At 49.1% G+C, this 26,032-nt stretch overlaps 1 protein-coding gene and 1 pseudogene across 7 annotated transcripts in view; both read left to right on the forward strand.

Annotated features, from left to right (window-relative positions):
- Window positions 1-5,227, forward strand: part of Bcl2l11 (BCL2 like 11) — a 40,190-nt gene extending 34,963 nt beyond the window's left edge. For all 7 annotated transcript variants that reach the window (XM_076570602.1, XM_076570598.1, XM_042276200.2 and 4 more), the window contains one exon: window positions 718-5,227. In XM_076570602.1, the coding sequence (XP_076426717.1) occupies window positions 718-801 (84 nt within the window). In that variant the 3' untranslated portion in view covers window positions 802-5,227. The remainder of the gene's footprint in view (window positions 1-717) is intronic.
- Window positions 893-9,195, forward strand: LOC102915414 (uncharacterized; annotated as a pseudogene).
- Window positions 9,196-26,032: the final 16,837 nt, after the last annotated feature.

The following is a 26,032-nucleotide window of genomic DNA, read 5'->3' on the forward strand; positions in this document are numbered from 1 at the left end:
AGGGAGTCTGAACTCTTCACGTAGGTAACTCCTAGGCTTCCTTCTGAACAGTCTTCAAATTGTAACAAACCTAAATATGTCACAAGCAATGAGGCTTTGCTTTTAATTGCCCTTCCCTTCCCAGGCCTGATGTGGGACCGCGGGGTTGACTCAGCCCCTTGTCTGCGACAGTGGGCAGCCCCTCCCTCCGGGGCACTGTTTATCCTTCGGTGCAACCAGGGGCCCATCACTCTTCCACTTTACTTAGCTTCTTGGGGCAAATTACCCCCACCCCCCCACCCCCGCCCAAATCACTGCTTTCTCAAGTCAATTATAGCTACCGGAATCCACCTTTGAGGGAGTCTGAGCGTGTCTGAATATCAGTGGATGTGGTGGGTGGTAAAGAAACCCAAGTCCATCCCCTGTTTCCCTCGGCTGGACCACTTCTCCCGAGACACCAACAGCGGTGACCTGCCATGGCTCTTGTCCAGCACCCACAGGAAGGTTTACAGTTCCAAGATAGCTTTGGAGTAGTTTGATGGTGGTCCATTCGCTTTATTTTCTCAGTGATGGACAATCTGTTTGGTACGCTTGTACTCTGTGATGTCGCATCCTCACCCCCGCAGGGCAGATGGGACTGAGTTCCTCTGCAATTCAGATGGGAGGCACCTCTTGCTCTAAGTGTGCCGGCTCCAGGGTACCAGGGAGTAACGCAGAACTCTGCTTGTATTGTTGCAGGCTGAAGACCACCCTCACCACCCTCAAATGGTTATCTTACAACTGTTACGTTTCTTCATCCGTCTAGTATGGAGAAGGCATTGACAGGATCTTCATGCAGCCAAGGATACATGTGGACATTGCTCTTGTTCAGACCGCCAGAACCCCAGCACTTCAGTCTCCTGGTGCCGTGAAGATGCAGCGGCCGCCGGTGGCGCCGCCGGTGGCGGTGGCTCTGTCCCAGAGAGGTGCTGAGGGCGGACGACACACTGGACACACCGCACTGTGTCGACGTGAACTTAACCTTTATGTTCCTCACCACATGGCAGAATTTCCAACAGACGTTCGTTGTGAATGTAAACGAGGGAGGGCTCTTCTCTTTTTAATGTACAGATTCTGGGTCTTTTGGCATCGAGTCAAATGCAAGAGAGGTGTTTACATGTGGTGTGTTCATGTGGTTTTTAAACCCTCTTTCTTCAATAACTGTTTGGGTTGGGGGGCTGTTTTTTGTTTTTGTTTTTGTTTTCTTTTTTTTTTTCCAGAAAGGAAATGAAAACTTTTTAGCCAACTTGTGGATGATTTTTATACTAAAATTCTAAGAACCTGACTCCAATTCTCAGAGGATTATGTAAGCCTGCAGTGGGAACTGAGCCAGCTGATTTATAAGGCTGCCTTAGTTTATTTTTAGAGATTACTGTACAGACTTTTTCAACAGGGAGAGTATGGTGCTGCCCTCTCTCCTTTGCCGTGACTTCCTTGAGTTTCTTTTTTAATTATTGCTACCAAAACAGTTCTTACGAAATGGAATGGATTCAAGTGGCCAAGGGTCTATTTCGGTGTGCCATTCCCATTTTGTAAATACTTACCTCCTTAGCTCAGTTGCTTCTGTCCCAAAATGTCACCCTTTTTGTGCTTTCCCTCATCTCCTCGTGCTCCTCCGTCTGTCTCCACACTGATGCGCAGGTTTGGCCCAGGGTGCTCTCGTGATGCAGAGTGTTTGGGTCAGCAGGGCTAGGGGCTGCCGGGATTGTTCCCAGCTCCATCAATCAAGCTGACTCACGGGAAGGGCTCTTGAGCACCTCACTTCCTTGTGGTGGATTTGTTTGTCCCTTACATCTCGAGAGAACGCAGACTCACCCAACACTTAGGGAAGCTGTTAGCTCTTTGGGTTGCAGGCTTTCCTGCAGTCATAGGCTCTGCTTTACTGCATGTACCAGATGGGCCAGAGCCCACACTTTTCTTGGGGATTGGCCGGGTCATTTCGGGAGCAAGGGGCTCAGGGAGTCATTTTCCACGCTTCTTGGCATTTAGCCCTGCTCATCCCAGCTGGCCCATGATGCCTGAACGTCATCCCCATCCCTTTGAACCTACCTTGAAATAGAGACTGGCTCCGCTTCACCAGTTACCTACCATACATAGGAAACCTCCGTGACACCGAGTGAAACATTCTTTTTGGTCTTCCAAAAGATGACTGACTACTTTGTTCTCCATTTCCCTAATTGTTGGATCTTGTTGGACCGTCTGTGTCTGGGGTGGGGGGTGCTCTTTCTTGGTACCTACCCCTTAGGACCACGTGCACCAGAAGGCCACACATTGGTCAGTCATTTCAAGAGCAGGCAGGACTGGAAGTGTATAGCCTGGTGAAGGAGCACTTCCCTAGCATGTGCAGAGGCCCCGGGTTCCCTCCGAAGCACCTCCTAAGACAAACAGCACACATGTAGACAGACAAGCAGGGAAGACAGAGGAAAGAACACCGGAGGGGTGGGGGGAGACTGTGAGCCCTCTAACTTGTGAAAACGTCAATCATCAGGCAGCTTGTGTAGAGAAGTGCGTGCATTTCCAAGCAAGTCTGCGCTGCCAGCAACTGTGTTCGCTTTTGCCCCGTAGAGGGCCAGTGTTTTTATGTCATTGAGTAGAGAAATCCATTCATTCCTACGTTCCTCTGTGCGTGTGCGTGTGTGTGGTGTGTGTGGTGTGTGTGTGTGTATTGCCTGTATGCTTTTCCTTCTAGATTGAGATCATTTGATTCCAAATATTCTTCCTTTTAAACCCACTTCTTTCCCAGCTTCCTTAGACTTGTAATAGTTTGAAAGCTGTGTTGGCGCTCATCTTGTTCCCTGATGTGTTGAGCCTCGTGGAGGGTTCCCCATATGGCCCACTGGTAAAAAGTGGTATTAAGAGTACAGCCATGGTTCTGCTAGACACACACACACACACACACACACACACACACACACACACACACACACACCCCAAAGACATACTTGGTTCTGGGCCACCCACCTCCTAGGACCTTCGTGCTCATGTGCCAGTCTCTCCGACTGGAGCACTTTACTGTTTCAGCCCTGTGGCTCTGTGGTACCTCCTGGGCAGGTGCAGAAGGCTCCCAGAGCCAGGTGCCAGTAGCATGTGTGACCCCTCAAGCATGCTTACCTCTGGCCCATTGGCCTCCAGCCTGGGGCTGACCATCAAAGCAGCTCATGGAGAAATAAAAGATTCTATGAATTGTAGAAGTATTCAAGGACAGGATGTGGCACCCAGACCTTAGACACGACTGGATGTCCCTGTACTGTATTTGTTTATTGAAATGCAAATTAGGAAATATGTCTGCCTACTGTGGGTAGACCCTTGTACTTAATTTTTATTTTATTATTGTTATTTCTCTTTTTTGTAGAACAAAAACTAGATCCCCCAATCTCTCTCTCTCTCTCATTCTGTGTGTGTGTGTGTGTGTGTGTGTGTGTGTGTGTGTGTAAACATAATGCGGGTTTTGTGCCTTGACAGCCTCCCCACGTGAGGTTTGTGAGAAGGTGAAGTCCTGTGACTTCACCCCAAGATGCAATAAACACAAAATGACTTCCTGAGTGACTCTTCAGATTTCCTTCCTAGAAACGAGTTGATGAATTGGGGGCGGGGTGGGGGGCGGGTGGGGATGCTGAAAAATCAATTTAAAATCACTTTTCATTAAAGTATGTAATGGATAATGTACACAACCTCTCCTGTTTCCTCTTAGTGTTGTATATATTTTGACTATTTATTAGATTAGGAAGTCGTGTTTTATTCATCAACTGAGCCAAATGTCTGTGTGCAATTGTGTTTCCTTTACCTTTCTTTGTAAAAATTTTGTATGGCATCAATGAGTGTAAAAAGAAAATCACTGTTTTTCTAAACTTCTCGGAATTAAGGATTGTAAATATCGTAGGTTCTTTTTCTGTGTGAGATGCGCTCTACTGTTTTATAATGCTGTAACTTGTACAAATGTTGTATATTTATTTTCCGCTTATTTAATGTCTTACGTTCTTGAAAGTGTTGACATCCCTGTCCCCCACGCCCCTGCCATCCCATGAATTGCTTCAGCTCCTGAGGTGGGGGTGGAGGGGGCGGTGACTGGGTCCGCTTTGGCTCCCGGCATTCACTTCTTGGATTCTGCCACCTTTCTGATGAAATGAGTATTTTTGCTGCCCATGAGATACCCCAGGTGTGGTAGGCTGGAAGATTGGACTCTAAAAAAACACCCATCAAACCCATTTGTTGTAAAGCAGCTGGTTTCTGAAAAGAACAGATTTACCAATAAGTTGGCCATGTCCTTAGAGAAGTATTATCAGCAGATGGGCAAGTGTTTTGTTTGTTTGTTTGTTTTTTAATTGAAAGAATATCTTTGACAACCCAGTGTTGAGAGAAATACAATCCTGCCACCTCTTGAGGTGCTGCTGTGTGGCTGTCCTGAGTAGGAGGAAGATGGGTAGGGCCTGTGTCTAGAGAATTTGCCAAGCCGGCTTGTCTCACCCGGACGCCTGCTGGCCGCTGTCCCCACCAGTGGAGTGCTTCTTCTGCCGAGGTGTGTGGACTGAAGCGAGGAACCAAGCGTTCTCCCCGTTCCCCTGGGCACTGCGCTAGTCCAGCCCGCTTCTGCAGGCCTGGGCCCTCGCTCCAGCTCTCCATTGCCCTCAAGAAGAGGTCAGAGTCCCCACTGGCCTGGGTGTCACGATGGAAAAAGCTCACTGACGCTCTAGGGGGCATGTGACTTCATGTGGAAGGCTCTGTCCTCCCAGCTGATTTGGCCTGGTGCCTGTGTGGGTAGACGACGACGTGTGCGCGGGTCGTGTCCACACGTGTCGCCAAGTCAGCGGGGGCTCCCTCCCAAACAGCACTGCACGAGGCATCCTCCAGCTCCCGGCGAAGTACTTGGCTGCACTTGTTTGGGAATCTCGAGATGTAGCAGTTCAAACAGTCTTCGGTGTCTGGGTCCTCTGACCGCTGGTGACTGTAGCCACACCTGTCGGGCACCCTTTAGGAAGTAGCACTGATCTCTGTGTAGCGCCCCGCCGCTCACATGCCCAAGGACCCCGCGTGTGTAGCGTCTGTCCTGCAGCTCCTCTGGCTTCCTTTCTGTTTTGCACTGATGAATTTTGACAGGGTAATCACCACTGTACTTGTGCAATACTGCTGTAAATAACTGCAGATTTTTTTTAAGACACTCCATCTTTTATGTTCCCTAATGAATTTTATATAAATAAAACTTGCAACTAGCTTTTGTGAACTGTTTGATGTTGTTTTCTTAAAAAAGAAAAAAAAAAAAAAAAAAAGGCCAAAGGCCAACCATTGAGGGTGAGTGTTGCTGGACACACCCGCCTCCCATCAGTCAGAACACATTAGCTGTATGCAGATCTTGTAGCTTCTTGCTTGACGATGAGAGTCTGCGTGGTATAGTTAAAAGCAAACTACGTTGTACAGTTTTTGAAGTGGATGGCGGGACATCCTGCCCACGGAGTCAGCCATGACTCAGTACTTGGGAGGAAGAGATAGATGGGGAGCAGACTGTTCTCTGGTCACCTCAGAGAAGAACTGCTAATCTCTGTGATTTGGGGGGTATCTGCTGGGTGTGCACTAAATTAGGAGTGAGCAAGAGACACTGAGGCATTTTGGGGGAATACAAGTTGTAAGGTCCGTGTGAACAAGTTCAGGCTTTGCCCATTTGGATCTGACATTGGTGCTGGGAAAGCGCTGAACTGTTTTAAACCAGGGATCCATTCATGCCGTTAATTAAGCAAGCAGCACACAAATGGGGCTTTGTAAAATTCACCAACCTGCTGCAAAGCAGATTGTTGGGGCTACCACCCTCAATCCTCATCCAGGTAGGAGCCTGCATTTTTCCAGAGCCCTTTTCCTGCATTGGGGGTGTGGACATGTGCACTCATCTAGGCATTTTGCATAAATGCTGGTAACTGTATCCATTACCTAGCAACCGGTCATAGATCTTTCTAGAATGATTCCATTTCACCCTGACTACTGCACTGGATACTGAGAACGGTGCTCCGGGGCCTGGCTCACCAGCAGCAGCCACCAAGAGTGTTCACTCACCCTTGGAAGCTCAGTCAGTGACATGCTGGTACCTGCCTGGTGTGTGAGGAGACAATGGCCTTACTGGTTTAAATTAGACCGTTCTGTTCACAGCTCTGATGACACCAGGCCCCGTCGGCACTGCCCTCTGATCTGAAGGGAGCGGTCTTAGTTTTAGACATTTGTTTCATCTTCTCATTGATGATCAGCTTGTTGTGCATAATAATCCTTCAGTCTTGCTTCTTTTCTCTCTGCATTTTACTGTGAAATTTTTCAAGCACATGAGAAAGTCCACAGGACTTGGCAGCATCCACATAACGTCCTAGTTCTGACTCGGAACATTTTGCTGTGGTGGTATGCAAGCATCTACTGACAATTGGTTTTTGTTTTTTTTTCATATTTCAAAGTAAGTCATAGTCATCAGGAAATGTCTTCCTAAATATTCAACTTACATGCCACTCATTTTTCTTATAATTATCATTCCTGATAAAATTTACATACAATCAACCACAGATTGGGGCTGAGGAGATGGTCCAGCAGTTGAGAATGATTCCTGTTCCTGCAGAGGACTCTGGTTTGTTTCCCAGCATCCATGACCAATAGCTCACAACCATCTGTAAATCCATTTACAAGGAATCTAATGCTCTCTTCTGGCCTCAGGTTTTCCCCTCTGCCAAACACACACACACACACACACACACACACACACACACACACACACACACACACACACACCACATAAAAATGAATAAATACACAGATAAAAATGAATAGAACATGCATGTATATATTAAGCATGAATTTGCTAAGGCTTGGTTAAGGAAACAGCTGTTACCCATGGGCCTATCAAAATAGTGTTACTACCCCTTCAGAAAGTTCCTTCCCAGGCAGTGATGTCATCCACCCCCAACCCTACCCCAGCCCCACTCTGGCCCCAGGTGTGGCCTCTGTTTCCACCACCACCCCCCCACTCAAAGTTCATTCTGCCTGTTTCTCTACTTCATATGAATGGAGTAATTTGTGTCTGGTTCCTTTCGGTCAAGGCAAGTTCTGGAGATACGTGTTGCAAGGTCTGGTAGTCATTAATCCATTGTCTAATGGGCACCTGAACTTGGGCCATTGGCGATAAGCAGAGTCTCTGTGATCATTCTCACAGAAAGCGGGAGTTCCCGACTGAAAAGCCAGATCTAACTCTCTTGCTTTAATTTCTGTATTTTGTCTTCCTTGTGACAACCTCTGCCAAAGCTTTAAATATACTTTATTCACATAACCCTACAGTTTGGTTTCTCTTCCTCTTAACCAACCTGGAATTGCTTTTTAGTGATATGCAGTATGAGTCTTTCTATACCCCAGGTCACTGCTTCTGGCTAACCTGACCCAATGCATCCTAACCTCACACACCATTCTGTTTCTCTTCTCTCTTCCATTGGTCTTTCTGTTGGTATTAGTTACTAGTTTTATGTTTTCAGTGCTCTCTCCCACTTTCTGTTCCATGTGCATTTCCAGAAGCTCTTTGGGGCTCTCACTTGGGATTATGATTCTACAGTAACTTAAGGGCAAATTGCCATTTCTCATATGTGCTTTCCAAGGTGTATGGCTTCTTCCACTAGAAGTGGTTTCCTACCCACTGTCGAAACCTGGAGTCCTGTGACTGGATAGGAGGGTCATGAAATTTTGGCAACAGTGGAAGGTTTCTGAATGCCCAATGACCAGACATGAATTCACAATGAAACACACGATGAGTTGGGGATGCCCTGGCGCTCGCCGCTGCTCAGCTATGTTGGGTCTTGCGATTTTCCTGAGGCTTTGGTTATATCGTGCTGTGCTGTGTAGTGCCGCGTGACCAAATACTACCTCAGCTCATATCCAAGACTACTGGATGTTATGAATGCAGTGTTTACTGCACTTGGTAATTTTGCTCATAATGCTTTATCACAAAAAAATAAAGGAGTGTAGTATTTCCTTACCTCCGTTCCTCATCATGGAAGGATCGTGAGTGTATCTTTGGGAGGGATTATGTTAGAATGTTTGATTTGAAAAGCTGCCATTTGAGCTCTTTTTCATGGCGCCTCCTAGGCAGTCAGCCGTGTCGAGGTGAAGCTGAATATCTCCTTCCCAGCCATCAGCTGTCAGAAGCTCGCTGAAGTGGGTGATGAACGCAGACTTCGTACTTTCTGTGAGAAGCACATGACCGCAGAAGTAGCTGCGGGTGCTCTGGGTGAGGAGTGGAGAGGTTCTATGTGGCAGAATCAGTGGTGGGAACAACAAACACGGTTTTCCCATGAAGCAAGGTGTCTTGAGCCATGGCAGAGTGTGCCTGCTGTTGAGTAAGGGGCATTCTTGTTAGAGAGCAAGGAGAACTGGAGAGCGGAAGCACAAGTCTGTTCTGGGATGCACTGTGGATGCCAATCTGAGTGCTCTCAACCTGGTTATTATAAAGAGACAGAGACACACACAGAGAGAGAGAAAGAGAAAGATGATCCTGGAGGGACAGATAGCTACAGAGCCTTGGTGATTGGGGTGCAAAAGTGTTCGCAGAATCTGACAGCTTTTCAGTCTCTCTAAAGAAGATGGTGTCCAGTGTGGTCGTTTGAATGCAATTGGCCCCCATAATCTCAGGGAGTGGTACTGTTAGGAGGTGTGGCTTTGTTGGAGTGGGTGTGGCCTTGTTGAAGGAAGTATGTCACTGTGTGAGAGGACTTGGAGGTTTCCTATGCTGAGGGCACTGCCCACTGTCTCAGTCTATATCCCGTTGCCATCTGATCAAGATGAAACCAGCACCATGTCTACCTGCGTGCCGCCATGCTCCCCGCCATGATGATAGATAATGGACTGAACCTCTGAAATGTAAGCGAGTCACCCCAATTAGATGTTTTCCTTATACGAGCTGCTGTGGTTATGGTATCTCTTCATAGCAATAGAAACCCTAAGTCAGAAAGCCATAAACGAGGAAGGTCAGAAGCCCAGGACCAAAGCACCCGAGATTCAGCGTCTTGTCACTTCAGGTACCCTGCAACACAAACACCAACATGTTGCTCTGGAGAAACAACACACTAAGAAAAACGAGGAGGAGGCTGCAGAACATGCTAAAGGGAAACAAATAAATAACCAGACATTGAAAAGGCAGAGAGAGCTGGGGGTGGGGAGAGAGGTCGCTGACTCCCATGTGGGCACCTACACACACTCACACACGCGCAAGCACACACATGCACACACGCGTGCATGCACATGCACACAGCTTTGGCATGGGATTAGAACAGAATTTCCAACAATTTCTAAAATGGCCCTAAACAAGCTTTGGCTATTTGTACTATGTATTTATTCAAGGCAGTATCCTCAGCAAGGCACTGATGATTATAAAATCACAATATCAGTCAACTGAAAAATGTTGAAGATGTTCTGTAACTTCCAGGATTGGATATTGAGCCAAGATTTAATTCCTTGTGCAAAATCAAATGAGCGCACTTCTTAGTATGCAAGTTTGCTTATTTTTAATAACTAATATGTGTCAAAAGTTGTTTTAAATCACCATGATTTATTGTCAGTAAATGATTTGTGCACATATATTATGTACTTGCGAGCCCTGGGTTGTGTAAATATTTCTCCAACAGCAAATGATTACACGTGGAAAGGTTTGAGAAGCGTTGGCTAACTCGGAACACTTCGATTTTCTTCCTCTAACACCTCCAAGTGCCTTGGCTTTATTCGAAGAGTAGGCTGTGCATCGTCTGGCACCCAGCCGGCTGTTGCCCTGCACAGCTCTCTTCATATGCTTGATATCCGGCGTCTCTTCTGCCTGTGAAACTCTCCCCTGCCCACGGTGCAGCTGAGGACAGGCCCAGGGCCAAGCCAACCCTCTTTCCCAGCACTTTGCATCTGGAACAAGCGAAATTGTGAGGGCAGCATCCTCAAGGCTGCCAAGGGCATGTTGCCCCCGCCCCCCCCCCCTCAGTTGACGATGATGCTCGGCTACCTAGCCACCAGCAACAGTTCCCTTTTGGTGTGCGGGGCAGGTGCCCGCCCCTCCGGTGAGCTCTCTTTATGCTCAATTAGCCGAAGTTGGCCTCTGTTGTTGGCAACTGAACTGCTGACTCACTCCTGCCTGTCAGAGGACTGAAAAAAGGGTTGTGAGAAGTTCTCTACAAATAATACGAATTCAGAGGGTTTGGAGCAACACGCCGATGGTTTGAAATGCCCCGTGGGACAAGACCCGAACAGGCCAGTTAGGAGGGGCAAGCTGTGACAATGGTGTCTGAGCTCTGGGCAGCTTACTCCTCTGTCCTTGTCTCTTACCACCTTTTTTCTGAAGCAAGCCTGAAGTGACTCACTGCTATTACCAAGCTGTTTCCGTGGTCACAAGCCATGGCTTTCCCTCCCGCTGTCACTTTGTTACAGGTGTTGCCGAAAGGGACCCAGGGAAGCAAGGTCTTGCTGGCTGCTTGGCTGGCTTCACCTCCTTAAAGCAAGCTTGAGGCAGATGAACTCTTAATAACCCCCTTTAGATGTCTGAAGAGCAGACTTGGGCTACGGTCTTTGGCACGGACACCACAAATGGAGAGCTGGCTCGGTAGGTAAGGGCGTCTGCTGCCGCCAAACAGGATGATGACCTGAATTCAATCCATGGTGGAAGGTGAGAACTGACTCCCACAAGTTGTCCTCTGACCTCCACACATAAACACGACCTGCAAACAATCACACACACACACACACACACACACACACACACACACACACACACACACGACAATAATTTAAAAATACACCAGACATCAACTGAACAAGTCATTTAGATGATTGTTTTCCTATAAACCATCAATTTAAGGCCCTACCATGTGTCTAGCATGGAAGGGAATATAAAGGACTTTAAAACTAGGACATGCCGGGGAGGCTGTAGAAGGACCGCAGGAACAGTTAGAGGTAGAACTCCCAAACAAGAGGCTGCTTCAGGAGGTCACGAAGCAAGTGGACTTGACTATGACTCTACGGGTTGTCTCTCCCCTGCCTCCTGGCCTCCAGGGCTTGCTCGAACAACACCCATAATGGCCACTAACCTCTGGACACTTGCTACCTGTAAGACAAGCCTCAAAGCAGCTCATTGCGGCGCCCCCCCCCCCACAGAACAAACAGCCCTTTGAAGTAATTGCCATCAGGTGGGGAAACTGAGTCACGCGGGTTAAGCCATTTGACAGAGGTCCCCGAGCTGGTCAGTGGCAGAGCTGGGATGAGCTGAGGCGTTGTGGCTGTGCCTTAGCATGCATGTCTGATCACTTCCCTCTGTTCCAGAACAAGGACAAGGTTCCAGAAGGCAGCCTCCTTGCAGAGGAGTTCCAGGCACTGTGGGGACTCATGAGTCTGCAGCTTGGTCCAAACTCACCTTGAGGGAATTCATCTGTGGGTGCAAGTCTCACCTGGCCACCAAGCGTGCTTCAGCTGTCCCTCAGTGGCTCACCTTGCAGACTTTACTTCCTGTGTGGTCTCCCACTTCCCATTTAGTTCTGTGCTTTATATCTAATACTGCACTTGCCACAGTTTTGACCTAGTCTGAAGTCCTGCTGACATACAGGTTGTCCTGGTAATTCTGTCTGTAGGAAGGTGGGGTTCAGCTGATTCAACACACGTATTACACCATTGAGAATAGCTTCCCAGATGAGGTCATTTCAACAGGGCGTCCGCAGTGTCAGAGAGACGGAGAAAAAGGATCAGAAGGCCCCCCAGGTAAGGCAGAGAAAGCATCCTTTTTAATTTAGTAAAAAACAAACCCTTCGCCGCTTCCCCCCCCCCCCTTCATATCTGGTCCTTCACGTGCTTTCTCTTTAGACCTAGAGCAGGGAAGTATTTTGAACCCCGCAATTCCCCAGGATTCAACATCCCCACAGCATCTGCCAGACAGGTTTGGAGCACGAGGCCACAGCCCTAGATGACAGAGTTGTCCCTCTTTGCTTGTCTTATGCTGCCCTGGATTCTGAGGTAGAAGGAGAGCTGGGCTTTGGGTTGTGGGGAGCCTGATGCGTCCTACTTGAGAGTGAAGGTGTGGTACCTCAGGCTGAGGCGAGTACACCAGGGGTCCAGGCAGGCCAGGCCCAGCTGCTGCTTCCCTTCTGGAGACATGCAGGGCTCAGTTCCCTCGTCTGAAAATGTGTTGAGGTCCATGTGCTCACAGTTCAGGGTCTGGGTGTGACGTGCTCAAAGGCCTTTAGGCATGACTCCGGCCAAGGAGTCATCTCCACAGTGAAGGCAGAACTTTTCCATAGTTCTGGAAAACTAGGTGTGTCTTGTATTTTTCTTTGTGTGTTTTTGTTTTTGTTTTTTGTTTTTTTTTTTTTTTAGAAAGAAATCTATTTTTTAAGATTTATTTATTTATTATGTATACTGCAGTGCTAATTGTTAGAAGGTCTTATTAATAAAAGCAAACCCAGGGCCAGGTATTGGGGTGAATGCTAGAAGATCAGAGAGAGCAGGCCACAGCTAACCTTACCTCGCCAGTTCCCCAGCTGATCCTGTTTCCTCAGACTGGAAGCTTCTGAGTCCTCATCCAAATGGATCTCAGCTGAACTGCTGCTCAAAAGCCTAAAAGCTTAACCAGGGCCCTAGTTCCTCCTCCTCACACCTTAAATACCTTTCTGCTTCCTGCCATCACTTCCTGGGATTAAAGGCTCTTGTTACCACGCCTAGCTGTTTCCAGTGTGGCTTTGAACTCACAGATGGGTCTCTGCCTCTGGAATGCTAAGATTAAAGGCATGTGTGCCACCATTTTCTGGCCTCTATATCTAGTGGCTGTTCTATTCTCTGACCCCAGATAAGTTTATTAGAGTGCACAATATTTTAGGGAACACAATATCACCACAGTATACAACATTCTTCCTCCATGCACACCAGAAGAGGGCACCAGATTTCATTATAGATGGTAGTGAGCCACCATGTGGTTGCTGGGAATTGAACTCAAGGCCTCTGGAAAAGCAGCCAGTGCTCTTAACCGCTGAACCATCTCTCCAGTCCTATAGGTGTGCCTTAGGGTTTCTACTGCTGTGAAGAGACACCATGACCACGGCAACTTTTATAAAGGAAGAACATTTAGTTGGGGTGGCTTACAGTTTCAGACCTTTAGTCCATTGTCATCATGGTGGACATGGTGGCATGCAGGCAGACATGGTGTTGGAGAAGTAGCTGAGTGGCCTACATCTTGGCTTACAGGCAACGGGAAGTGGTCTGAGACACTGAGCATGGCTTGAACATATATGAGACCTCAAAGCCCACCCCCACAGTAACACACTTCCTCCAACAAGACCACACCTACTCCAACAAGGTCACACCTCCTAATAGTGGCATTCCCTTTGGGGGCCACTTTCTTTCAAACCACTACAATGAGCCCATGACCCCAGCTCATCCCTAACTTCTAGGCTCGCTTCTTCTCTGGGACCCCAACTAGAGCTCCAAGGGAGATGATAGAGGTCCAGAGGTCCAGGCCTCCAATCTCAGCATGAATAGGTTTCTTAGGATGCTGCAGGCTGCCCAAGGCCACTGTGACAGGAAAGGAGGCACCTTAGCCCTTGGTTCCAAGGTCCCAAGAAGTCACTTCTTGGTGTGTCTCAGCTCTGGCCTCATGTCAATATGATTCCTTCTTTCTGCTAAGAAGTCTCACACACAAAGCCTGAGATGTAGAAGATCTGTCAGGTTCTCCTTAGGAGTAAGTCTGTTCTATTACCTTCATGTCTGGCAACTAACGAGAGGAGAACTATGGACTAAAGCCTTCTTGGTCAGTGAGTGCCATTTTGAGAGGCACAGTGGGGCAGAGGAATGTTTCTCTTCCATCAGCTCCTGCCAACTATTGATCCCATTCAGGTGGAGGTGAAAGGATTCTCTCGTCTGTAATCCAATCATCTGAAAAGACCTTTGTTTTTTTTGTTTTTTTTTCATGCATTTGTTCACCCTACAAATGTTGGTTGCTCGCCTATTATTTGGCAGGCACACATTATTCTAAGCATTTGGGAATCACTAAAGACAAGACTCCTACACTCCAGGAGCTTATCTTCAGTGGGGTTGTAAGATAACAAACAGATGAGTGAGTGAACTTTCCACTGGCTGTTGAAAGTGTAAAAAACAAACAAGGTAAAGTGTGGTGGCCCAACTCTGTGGACAGTACTCAGCCAGCACAGCCTGTCCTCTGTGACCCCAGAATGAGCGAGAAGCAGCCAGAGAAGTGTAGTCCAGACAGACAGACTACAGCCATGGTAATCCTGGGCAACCAGAAGGCTGGTACTCCTGGAACAAACGGGAAATGGAGTGGGCATGGCCATGAGGTGCACTGGCTGCAGGCCCAGAGGACGTGTCCAAAATACTGAGTTAGCTCCAACTATGGCTGCGGGGGGGGGGGGGGGGGGGGAGGAGGGGTAGGGGAGGGGTAGGGTTAGGCTCTTGTCAAAGGAGTACCACCAGCTGCTAGGGATTATTTAGCAAGATCCTGCTGAAGTCCAGGAAAAAAAAGGAGAATAAGGAACCACAATGACTGAAAGCCATTCATGACCTGGGAAGAGAATGAGGAACCATGATGACTGAAAGCCATCCGTGACCTGGGATTTTCTACTGCTTATTTATATGACATTTGGGGGGACAAATGGTAAGAAAAAAATCTGAATAAAATGTGTGGGTAGATAATATTGACTTGTCTTTCAGAGACTATTATTGCTGTAAGTTGACTGTGTCACCCAAGAGTTCTGGTGTTGAAACTTGTCCCCCAAGTCGTATGGTGCTGTATTCTGTCCTGGAGCCTTTTTGGGGAATTGGGATTAGGTGGGTCACATGGGTTAGTGTATTGATTACTTTTCTATGCTGTGATAAAAACCATGACCAGAAGCAACTTGTCGAAGAGTTTCTGTATGGCTTGCAGTCCCAGAGGGCATCGGGGAAGCATGGCAGCAGATAGCTGGAGCAGAAAACTGAGAGATCACATCTTCAACCACAAACAGGAAGCAGAGAGAGCTCACTGGTAATGGGACAAGCTAGACGCCCTCAAAGCCTGCTCCCCAGTGGCATACTTCCTCCATCAAGGCTCCACCTCCTAAAGGTTCCATAACCTTCCTTAACAGTGCCACCAATCAGAGACCAAGTGTTCAAATACCTGAGCCTATGGGAGACATTTCTCATTCACACCACCACAGGGGAATACTCGCATAGCTTCATTGGTCACTTTCTAAAAAGAACCCCTCGCTAGCATGCTCGTTTGGGGTCGACATGTTATTTCCACCATGTTATGATACAGGAAGAAAACCCTAGCCAGATTCTAGGCACGCGCTGCCGATACCAAGCTCTGGAACTTCCCAGACTATAGAACCACCGGCCAAATAAACTCCTCTCTATAAATTACTCAGCCTCAGGCATTCTGTCACAGCAACACAAAATAAACTAAAGAGATCTTTATTTTTAGGAGATGTGCACTCAAGTATTTAGAGATGAGGAAACATCATCTCTCAAACATTCCGGGGGCGGGGGGGATGTGTTTACAGGTGTATCGTGTCTCAGGAGTGGTTGGTGCTTAGCGGTAGGGAGAACAAAGGATACAGGAAATGTACCAAAATGGTATAATAACATGTGCGGGATCTGAGTGGAGGCTCTGAGTAAATTGCCCACACTTCTTTTTTGCAACCTCCTCTGAAATACTCAAGGTAAAAAAAACAAATGCTGTCCATTTACTTCAAAGGAAAAATGTGGGGAGTGTAGACAAATAAAAAAAAACACCTCAACAAGGTACCATTATGTATTTAGGCATGCATTACAGTGAAACACTCTCATAAAACAAACCTCCCCGAACGGCAACTCGTGTGTGTTCACGTGTGGAGGCCCGAGGCCGATGTCAGACGTCTTCCTCAATCACTCCCCACCTTATATTTCAGGTCTCTCAGGGAACCTCTTGCTCTGGGATCCTCCAATCCCTCCCTCCCCACTGCTTGTCCACACTGCTGTACCTGGCTTTTTGTGTGGCCGCTGGGGACTCCAAATTCAGGTCCTCATGCTTGTAGCATTTACTGTTGAGTCGCCTGCCGCCACCTGCCAGCCTCCCAGAGTTCTGTTTTAGTTGTGGTAGACAGGTAATAGGCCAATGGCCAATCTCCAAGCCCATATGGAAGCGTCAATTGTACACTAGCCAGACAGTACAGAAATGGGCGTCCTCAGCCCCAGGTTTTTGTTTGTTTACAAAATACCAGGGGTAAGAGCCCATCTTTCCAAATCTCCCAGAGGCTCTGCTATGAAAGTGACTGCGAGGTGTGTCTGGACCCCACGGCCTTTGGATCAGACCTTCCCCAAGTTCCCATGGATGACTCCAGAATCTGGGGGCCGGCAGTACTGTGGCACCAAGTGCTTCTCCCCAGGGAAAACACTGAAGGACAGGTGCTCTCTGTTTGTTTGAATCTGTTGTAGTTGCAAAATGTTCAATTCTCATCTCTACTTCCCTCTGCCAATTTGCCCTGGCACGGGCACCCATGCTTCTTGCCAAAGGCAGGGTGAGTAGGAGGACAAGAGCGGGCTGGAGGGCCCAGGGCCAAGGCCATGGCGGGAGCAGGTGAGGCAGCCCCAAGCTGTGCGCCTGGGGAGAGCCCGGTCACCAGGTGAGTCAGCCTGCTGTTTGTTGACAAACCTAAAGGGCTAGATGAGGTCAGGGAGGGGGAGGAGCCACGCGTGTGCTCTGGGAGGAGGGAGAGGCAGCCGCTCCTGTCTAACAAGTATCAAATGACAGCATGGATCACTACGGGCTTGATAGCCGTCTTAAACGGCTCAACGGGGTTTGCTATCAGGGAGGGTCTTGGCACAAGGAAGGTATCAACCCCCTCCTCACCCCACCCCCAAGAAACAAGGCCTGGAGGTCACCCAGAAGGTTCTGAGACTCCCTTTCAGGTGTGCAGAGAGAGAGGAAATTGGTCCTTTGCACTGAGGTTCAACGGGCCGACACTGGCCCCAGTAGGAGAGAAAGTCTGTAAGAAGGGGATCTGGAGCTATTCCTAATCGCCCAGTGCCTCATGGGCCCGTCCAGAAGTGACTTTTTGTGGCAGCTGCCTGTGATAGACCAGACTCTGTCCCACCTACCCCTGCAGGACTGGGCTCAAGCCAGATGCCCCTTGGGTCATTTAGATTGTCCCAGGCTGGTCTCCCATTGGCTTGGAGGTACATGTGCTTTGCTGATTATATTTGAAGTTGTCGTCTGGACCGAGGGTCAACCTTCTGACTTGGCAGGACCTGTGGGTGTCTGGCACCTTTTGTAGGAACTCAACACACTATCTGCCTGGTGGCTGAGTGGCAGTTCTATGCCTGGTTAGAATTCGGTGGTAAATCCTCTTCATGTAAGTCTGATCCCCTCATGGCTGAAAAAAAAAAAATGAGCACAGGTCAGCAAGATCACCAGTAGGTAGGGGTGATTGCTGCCCAGCAGGATGATTCAGTTAAATGGTGAAGGGAAAGAACTGACTCTCACAAGTGGTCCTCTGACTGCCATGCTCACACGTGTGTACATACACACATGCATACAAATGAAATGTAACAATTTGAATAGGGACAATGGGCCCATTCCAGTGAATGGCCTCTTTCTGAAGTGGTGAGCTCGGCGTTTGTCAAAACGGCTGTTCTTCTGCAGTCATGGGAGATGTGGGAGCTTCCTCTTCTGTCCCCAATCAGCCTGCCTGGGTCCCAGGACCTCGGTGTGTCTTCTGAGCCCTTCTCTGTGAGAGCCCCTGCCCAGAGCACCACAGAGGCAGGATGAGATGTGTGAACTCCCCAGGGAGAATGACTGATAGTGTCTGCACACAGCCTCTGCTTTAGACAAGGTGCTATCTGAACCTGGTGGCCACTGTAAAGCCGCCGTCCTCATTCGTCATCAGAAAGTGACACACGGGGGAAAATAAATCCCGTAATCGCGGCTCCTTCCTGGAACACACCACAGACTGCTTCCCAGAATGCCCAGTCCACTCCCACCTGATGCCCTGCTCTCAGTGAACCTCTTCCCAGCCAGCCCTGGAGTGCGCTCTCCAGCAGTCCCCTGACCACCCCACTCTGCTGCCTTTGAGCTGCAGCCTCTAGCCTGCAGGCCTCGTGCATACTCAGGGGGCTGCAGTTCTGGTGAGCACACAGGGACGGAGGGACAGGTGGAGAAGGACTCAGGCCCTGGGTTCTAGTGCTCCGGGTGTGCAGAGCTGTGTGAGCCCCGACCCTTGTATTTCCAGCACTCTGAGGAGGGCAGAGTTCTGCCTTTAGGAGAAGACCGTGACTGCTCCTAGGATACGGTCAAAGAGGACCAACGATGGGGGGGGGAGGGGAAGCAGCCTTCACAGCTCCCTCCAGACCTCTGGTGGTATCACGGTGGCCTGTCCGCTGTGGGACTCTCACAGCACAGCCCTAGCTGGGGCTCGGGGGGAATTAGAAAAACACTGGAACCCATGTGCCTCTGAATTCTCTTCCACAGGAAACTTGGCTTCAAACCCTTGTCCACCAGAAGGCCAAGGCAGCCTTGGGACACCATGTGTCTTATCTGATGGTGTCTGGACAGAGGACTCTGGAAGCTCTCCTCAGAGCATCAAAAAGACCTAGCTGGTGACCTCATGGGTCACAGCCTCATTCCCTCCACTTGATTTCAAAACATGGGTCTGACCTTCCTGGCAGGGCTTTTAAGTTCAGATATGCAGACAGACAGACAGACAGACAGACAGACAGACAGACAGACAGACAGACAGACAGATGTGTGAGGGAGTATACTTGCTCTTGCGACTGAAATTCCACTGGAGGTCAGGGTGACTGATTACTCATGGAACAGGAGAGGAAGGGGGGGGCGCTGTCCCCGAGGTAAAGATTAAAACCAGGTGTTGGAAGCAGGGGACAGTGTGTTACCAGATAGCTGGCCATATCCCTGCTGACAGATCCCCTCTCCTGAAAGCATAAAGCACCTGAGAGACAGGTGTGAAATCTGAAGGACTTTGTCCTTCTGAGTCACGTCAACGCATGCAAACAGCACCTGTAGGAAAGGCTGATGCATCAGCCGGGGACAAAGGCATGCTCCCCTGCCCGGCTGAGGCTCCCTTTCTCCCTCTGGCCACCAAATATGACTCTCAAGGTCCACAAGTCAATCTTACAAAGACTCGAGGAGGGAGGTGACTACTGTCCTAAGCACCGTCTTGACTAATTTATATTTTGTCTGACTGTGAAGAACTGTAGGTCTACATAAAGTAAGTTAAACATTTGTTCTCCTAAAAACATCAACTGGAACTCTGTGTTCAGAGAGACAGAAGTCTTTGTCCACGTTCCTAAATGTGGGGACCTTCTTTTCTGTGTGTTCTGTGACTGAGAGCTATTCTCTCGAAAACTCAACACCGTTTTCTCTTGAAAAGGAGCCAGGATGAGAGCAAGCCTAGCCTAACAAGTATCGTGAATGTGTGCTCTCCGTTTCTGTCACTGGGGAGAGACACCCAAGAGGAGGGTAAGAGCAGACTGAAGCCGCCCTGATTCAGCGTCTGAAACTGATGAGACACAGACCTGTGCTGAGTATTGATTGAGGGCACTGCCCTCAGACTACTTCTACCCACTGAGGCTGCTCTCTGGGAATCAGTTCTAATGCCTGAGTTCAGCCATCAGAGAGGCTGACCTCCAAAGAGAGACAGCCCCCACCTCTGATGGCTGGGTCCAGCCTCTTCTGTGTCTATTTGGGGCCTTGGGTTGAGCTGTGGCCTGAAGAAGAAACTCCTCCATCTATCATGTGGTCCTCACAAATGCCCAGCCGGGCAATGACATAGTACCGATTTTTCCAACATTATCACATATGACGATGGTGTCCACCCTGAACATTCGTCTTATCCATGTTTCATATATGTGTGTGCACATAACTATGCCAGCTGCCTATCTCTGGCCACTAGTGGCAATGTGCCTTTTGGAATCCCAGGTTCGGTGCACCAGGAACACACCTAAGGAAATACACAACTGAGCCAAGCCACTTGCACAGAGGTTCATGCCTACAGACACCAGGTTGGAAAGATGCTGGGTTACTTAGTTTACAAAATATTGGACCACAGCAGCTGAAGTAAGGAAGGGCTTTTTGAGCTCACAGTTCGAGTCCATCATGGTGCAGTCATGGCACCTAGGGTGTGATGCAGCTGGTCATACGACATCCTCAGTCAGTTAATGAATACTGAAATTCAGCTCTTTCTTCCTATTTATTCATTTGCCTTTTTATCTGGTTCCGGTGCCCCAGGCCAGGGGATGGTGCTGCTGGTAATCAGGGTGGGTTTCCCCTCCTCCCTAATCCTCTTTGGAAGCACCTTATAGTATCTCCTAGGTGACTCTAAATTCAATCAGTTTGAAGATGGAGATGAACCACAATTGACCACAAGATCTACCGAACCCTGTGTACCCGACATGTGTCTACCCCTCAGTCTCTAGTGCTCAAGTCAGTCTCCAAAGCTGAGGGGGCTGAGAGCCAAGCCTGTGAGGAAGACACTCGTTTCCTGGAGTTGCCTTAGCAAACTACCCCCACACCCCAACTTAGCGCAACTCACTCCGAAGGCTGCGATTCAGCCCCGTGCATGCGATTTTCAGTGATTTACTTGAATAATCTGTTTGTGTTCACATAAATATTAAGATGCAGCTACAAATTATCGTCTCCACTTTTACAAAGAAATATACTGAAGTGGAAAGAAGGGACCTACGCAGCTAAAGAGTGATGGGGCCTGGCAGGGGTGTGGCTCACAGACCAATCAGAGGCAACATCGTGGGCTCCACCTCTCTCACGGTATCTTAGTCCCTTCGTCCTCGAGGACAACTATATTCTATCCAGTGGGCTGTGCGGCATGTAGTCCCCACTTCTCTGGAGACCCCTCTCTTCAGATGCTCTATTCCTGTAGCCACCGTGGGAGTCTTAGCAGTGAAGCTACATCCCCAACACCTCTGCCCTCCTACCAGCCCTGCAGGATCCTGGCTAGCCCAGCTCCTCCATTTTGTTCTGCTTTTTTCTCAGACCTTCTTCCCGCCTTCTCCTTCGGTCTGTCAGGCTTCTAGTCCTCAGAATCTTTCTAAAGGGAATTCCCTCAGCCAGGCGGCCTTTGTTACAGCTACTTGGCAAAACCCCAACTCCAGAGAGCCCTCCCTTCCACCTCTTGGTGCCTACACCGTAGCTTCTGTCTCTTTGGACAGAGAGTCACACCATCAGGCTTGGTGCTTCTGTGCTGGGTTCTCCGGCTTGGCTCAGCCTGCACAGCGACCCTCAACACTGCCCAGCTGGGCTACAGATTCCACCGTTCTCTGCAGTCACCTCGCCTCCTGTGCCCAGAGCACCAGCTCGCTTTCCTGTCTCCGTCACCGGCCCTCCTTCTGCTCCGCCGACCCCTGCACTCTCCTCCTTCCACGCGAGCTGGCTACTTAACGAAGATTTCATCTTCCTGACACCGACTTGGCCATCTCCTCGAGGCGGTGCCCCTCTCCTCCCTGCCTGGATGGCCAGAGGCCTCCCAGCTGGGCTCTAGAGTCAGCCATCCCACTCCCTGAGTGTCCCTGGCCTCTTGCTCAGTGCCCTTCTGTTTCTGGACAATTCCAACCAGCACCCAGCAGAGCTTCCTTCACAGCCCCTCTGGCACACAGACCTCTGAGCTCCTCTCTGCCTTCAGAGTCACAGTTTTCAAAATAATCGGATTTGTTCCCCTTGGGTCTATTTTCTTAGCTCCTATGTACTCCTGGGCCTGCTGCAGCCTGGCTCAGCTCCCAACGCCTTTCCTGGAGGGCTTGGTCAAGGTTGCCAGTGACCCGTCTGGCTGGCTCTTGGACTTTATCCTCGGAGTCTGGACACACTCAGAGTATCTGTCAACAGACTCTCCTGGTTCACCTTCTACCCCCAATGGGCCTCTGTAACCCCCCACCCCCCTGTTTTTCAGACTCCTGAATGTGAGTGCTCCCTGGGTCCCCTGGACTTCTTGGCTTCATTTCCCCGGGTGGTTTCCCTCAGACCATGGATTTAAACTCTCCAGCCAGTGATCCCAAACCCATCCTGCCCTTTGAGCTTCCTTCCAATTGATCTGCAGATGCTACAGCCTTCCCTGGTTTCCTCCGGAGACCCCAGCCATCCCATAATGGCACATTCGGATTCTATTTTCCCCAGCAGCCCATCCCCTACAACAGTCGCCACCCCAGGAAGCTGACGCGGCACCTCCCCAGCTCACTCAAGCCCTTCTCCAGCAGTCCTCTTCATGGCATCGAAAATCTACGCCCTATGGTGGCCTGGAGGGCACAACCCTTTTCTCCATACTCTGCTCAAGATACTGTCCCAGAGATCAGTAGTTTTCTCAGTTCCTACCCAAGTCCCTTCCATGTGAAGATCCTGGGGACACAGTCTGTCCTGCCCTAAATAAGCTTCCCTGTTCTTCACACAGGGCTGTTCTTCCTTACTGTCTCGCTCAGTTTTAAATGCCGTCTAGTCAACGTGATCATCACTAACCAGCTTTATCTAAAGTAAACCCTTTTTATATTCCTTATCTCAAACCTATTTTCTTTATTTCTAATATCACAAGCTTAAAATTGATTCTTCTTTGTTTTTGAAAGCCCTTTAAAATTCGATTTGATCTTTGCTTTTGGCAAGAACAACTATATACGTATAAGAAATATAATACATATTTTCAAAATATGTTTATACTGGCTGGCATCGTCTGACCGTGTTAAGCAGCTGCACATCTGTCTCAGATGTTAAAATCGATTTCTTTGCATGTCTGTTTCACTTGTTTTCATGTTGCTGTTGACCCAAGGAAGCCCGAATCTTGCTTCACACGATACCCCTTCAGGAGGCAGAGTGGTGCCCGCCATAGTCTGTTGGGTACGAGAATGAATGAGAGAAGGACAGAGAGCAGGATTGGAACCACCTGTGGCTCATGTGGGTGCTGGCTCTCTCTCACGGCTCGAACAGCTTCCTGCAGAGGATGGAACACAGTACGGGAGTGTGGAGAGTGGGTGCAGGCTATCTGGGAAGGCTTCCTGGAGGAAGAGGCTTGGAGCTGAACAGCTGAGAGCCTGTCCCCTTTACTCTGCCGTCAGATCACAGACCTTGTGCAGCTCAGCTCTGATCATGATGGCCTGGCACTGGGTTCAAATTCATCTTGTCCCCCTCCCGTGTCTGGAAGAAAAAAGCCAGGCTTTTCCAGGACCCCTGTAGGCACTTTTGCTGTGGGATGTTCTGTATGTCCTATGGGAGCCCTTCTTGGGTTCTTTGTGGCATTACCCAGCAGGTCCGCATAGAGGATGATTAGGACCATGGGCCTGAGTGCAGGTGTCTGAGATGGTCTGCACTTGGCTGTGCTGGGGGATGGTCTGTATGTCAAGTTGTTCTGATTGATCAATAAATAAAACCTGATCGGCTGTGGCTAGGCAGGAAGGATAGGCGGGACTAACAGAGAGGAGAAATAAAAGGACAGGAAGGCAGAAGGACTGACTGCCAGATGCCGCCATGACCAGCAGCATGTGAAGTCACCGGGAAGCCACCAGCCACGTGGCAAGGTATAGATTTATGGAAATGGACTAATTTAAGCTATAAGCACAGTTAGCAAGAAGCCTGCCACGGCCGTACAGTTTATAAGTGATATAAGCGTCTGAGTGATTATTTTATACGTGGATTGTGGGACTGCGGGGCTTGGGGAACCTGGAGAGAAGCCCTCCAGCAACACACTTTCTTTGGAACAGCTGCTTGGTTCACCTGTGCTTCCCACCCTGACCCAACTCCACCACCCACATGCTCTGCTCCCCCACTCCATCTACCCTCTAGCCTCTAGCCTCCCCCCCCCCCCCCCCCGACTCCATCTAGCCCCTTGGCCAGGTCTGTCTTCTTCCAGCCTTCCGTGGGGAACCCTGCACTCCCTGACGGTGTTCCTCCCACTGGTGTCTCTGGCCTTTGCTCTCCGCCTGTCCCCACCTTCGTCCACAGTCATCCGAGGGTGAATCAGGTTGCCTGTGGTCACAAACCCCGGTGCCCCACAGCTCACAGTGACTGGTGTGTGCGAACCGGGAGAGGAACAGGGTCTAGAACTATTCGGGCACCACGGTTTTTCCCATGGTCTCCATCAGAGGACACAGGCTGGTGCAGCCTCTGCTGTCTGGAGTGTTGCCAGGCACCACGGTGGGAGGGAAAAACGAGGAGAATTATGAGTCAGCTCTTACCAGCACCCACCCGGAAATACTTCATGTCTCTTTCCCTCCCATGTTATGGGTCTGCGGGCTTCTCTGGGCGAGGAGAGGTGGGAGCAGTGGGTAGAGCGTGAGGCTCAGGGGCAGAAGCACACTAGCACTCCAGGGCTCCCACCCTAAGCCGAATGCTCTCGGAGGGTGGGCACTGTCTTCTCCACGCCCAGCTTGTAAGTTGTGCAAAGATGTGGAATGAACATGAACCCCTCTTCCGGGCTGGGATGCTCCCTTCCATTTCACTTCTAACACACACAGTGGTCGTCATCATCGGTGATTTTTGAGGACTTTGGCTCAAGAGAGTACTGGCAAAGTTTTGGAAGAGGTGTCCATTAGTTGACCTCATTTTACCCTGTGCGTTTTTAGGCCACAAACTCTATTCTTTTCCTTTTAGGGTGTGTTCCCCTCCCCCACCTCCTACTCCCACCCAGCTCTCTAGACACCGAGTTGGTTGGGCCTAAAGCTATAGGAGAGGTGTCTGAGAAGTTCTCTGCCCCTCCTGAGCAATGGGACCTCAGCCATCCTGGGCTGAACCCTTCCCAAAGGCCAGCACTGGGGTCAATGTTTAGTCACTTTTTTATGACTTCTTGTCACAAGCCAGCTGGTAAGGAGACAATTGTCCTCAAGCCACTTTTATAGAGATGAGGAAACTGAAGTTCAAAGAGGATTTAAAACCTCCCAGCTGGTGGGCCGGACCTTTGGGCATTTCCCTAGTCTGTGCGACAGGCGCACCTGCCTCCTGACTGGCTGGCTCCACTGCTGAAGGGGTGAGCCCGTGAAGGTCAGCCCTGGAGCCAGCTGCCAGCTTGCCTGGGAACTAAGTGTTCCGCGTGGGGGTTGAAGTGCATAGATAATGGTGGAATTTACCTCACACGGCAGGGCCAAGTGTGACTTTGTTTGATAAGCTTGGATTTTATGTCTTCAGAAGCAAACAAACAAACCATCAAGTGGCAGCAGCATGCTGGCCGGCGTCCCAGGAGCCTGCCTCAGAAGGAGAGGCTTGGACTCCACCCTAGAGAGCGCCAGGGCTATGGGATGGGGAGCTTCATGGAGTTTCCCGCCAATACTCAGGTTCCCCTGGCTATGTATCTTCCAGCCTTTCCTCATCTCCTCCACGGCATTCAGGAGCTGTGGACTCACTTCCAGGGCTCAACTCACTGATGGAAATGACAGTGACCAGAGTGCATTGCCTGACACCACGCGACAGTCATGGGACTAAGAACTTTCTTTGTTTTGTATCTTCTTTTTAAAGCTTTCATTAATCAAAGGGAGCCAAGCCAGAAAGATCACGAGTTTGGTGGCTAGCCTGGGCTATATAATAAGACTGTCTCATAGGTATGACTTTTCTGTAGGATGGATACTTGCTAATAACAAATGTTTTTTTGTATTCATTTTACCTTAGTTTTTAAAATTGACAAATAAAAATTTTAAACTGGAGGTAATAATGGGATGCAATGTGAATTCCACTACCCCCCAACTTTTGAGATGTTTTGAGATAGGGTCTTACTATGTAAACCTGGAACTCACAGAGATCCACCTGCCTCTGCTTCTGGAGTGCTGTAGTATGTCACCATGGACCCAGAAGCATGTGATATCATGTTCCTTCATGAAGAAATAAAAGTTGATTGAGGACACAGATGCATGTAACCTGATCTTAAAAATTAATTTATTTTTAATTGACAAATTCAAGTTATATATGTATATTTATTTGCACAGCATACTGTTTTTAAAAGTGCATGCATTGTGGAATGGCCAAGTTAAACTAGTTATATGCGTTAACTCACCTAATTGTCTCTTTTGTGGTGAAAACACTGAT

This window comes from Peromyscus maniculatus, chromosome 4, assembly GCF_049852395.1.
Source record: "Peromyscus maniculatus bairdii isolate BWxNUB_F1_BW_parent chromosome 4, HU_Pman_BW_mat_3.1, whole genome shotgun sequence".
NCBI classification, from domain to species: domain Eukaryota; kingdom Metazoa; phylum Chordata; class Mammalia; order Rodentia; family Cricetidae; genus Peromyscus; species Peromyscus maniculatus.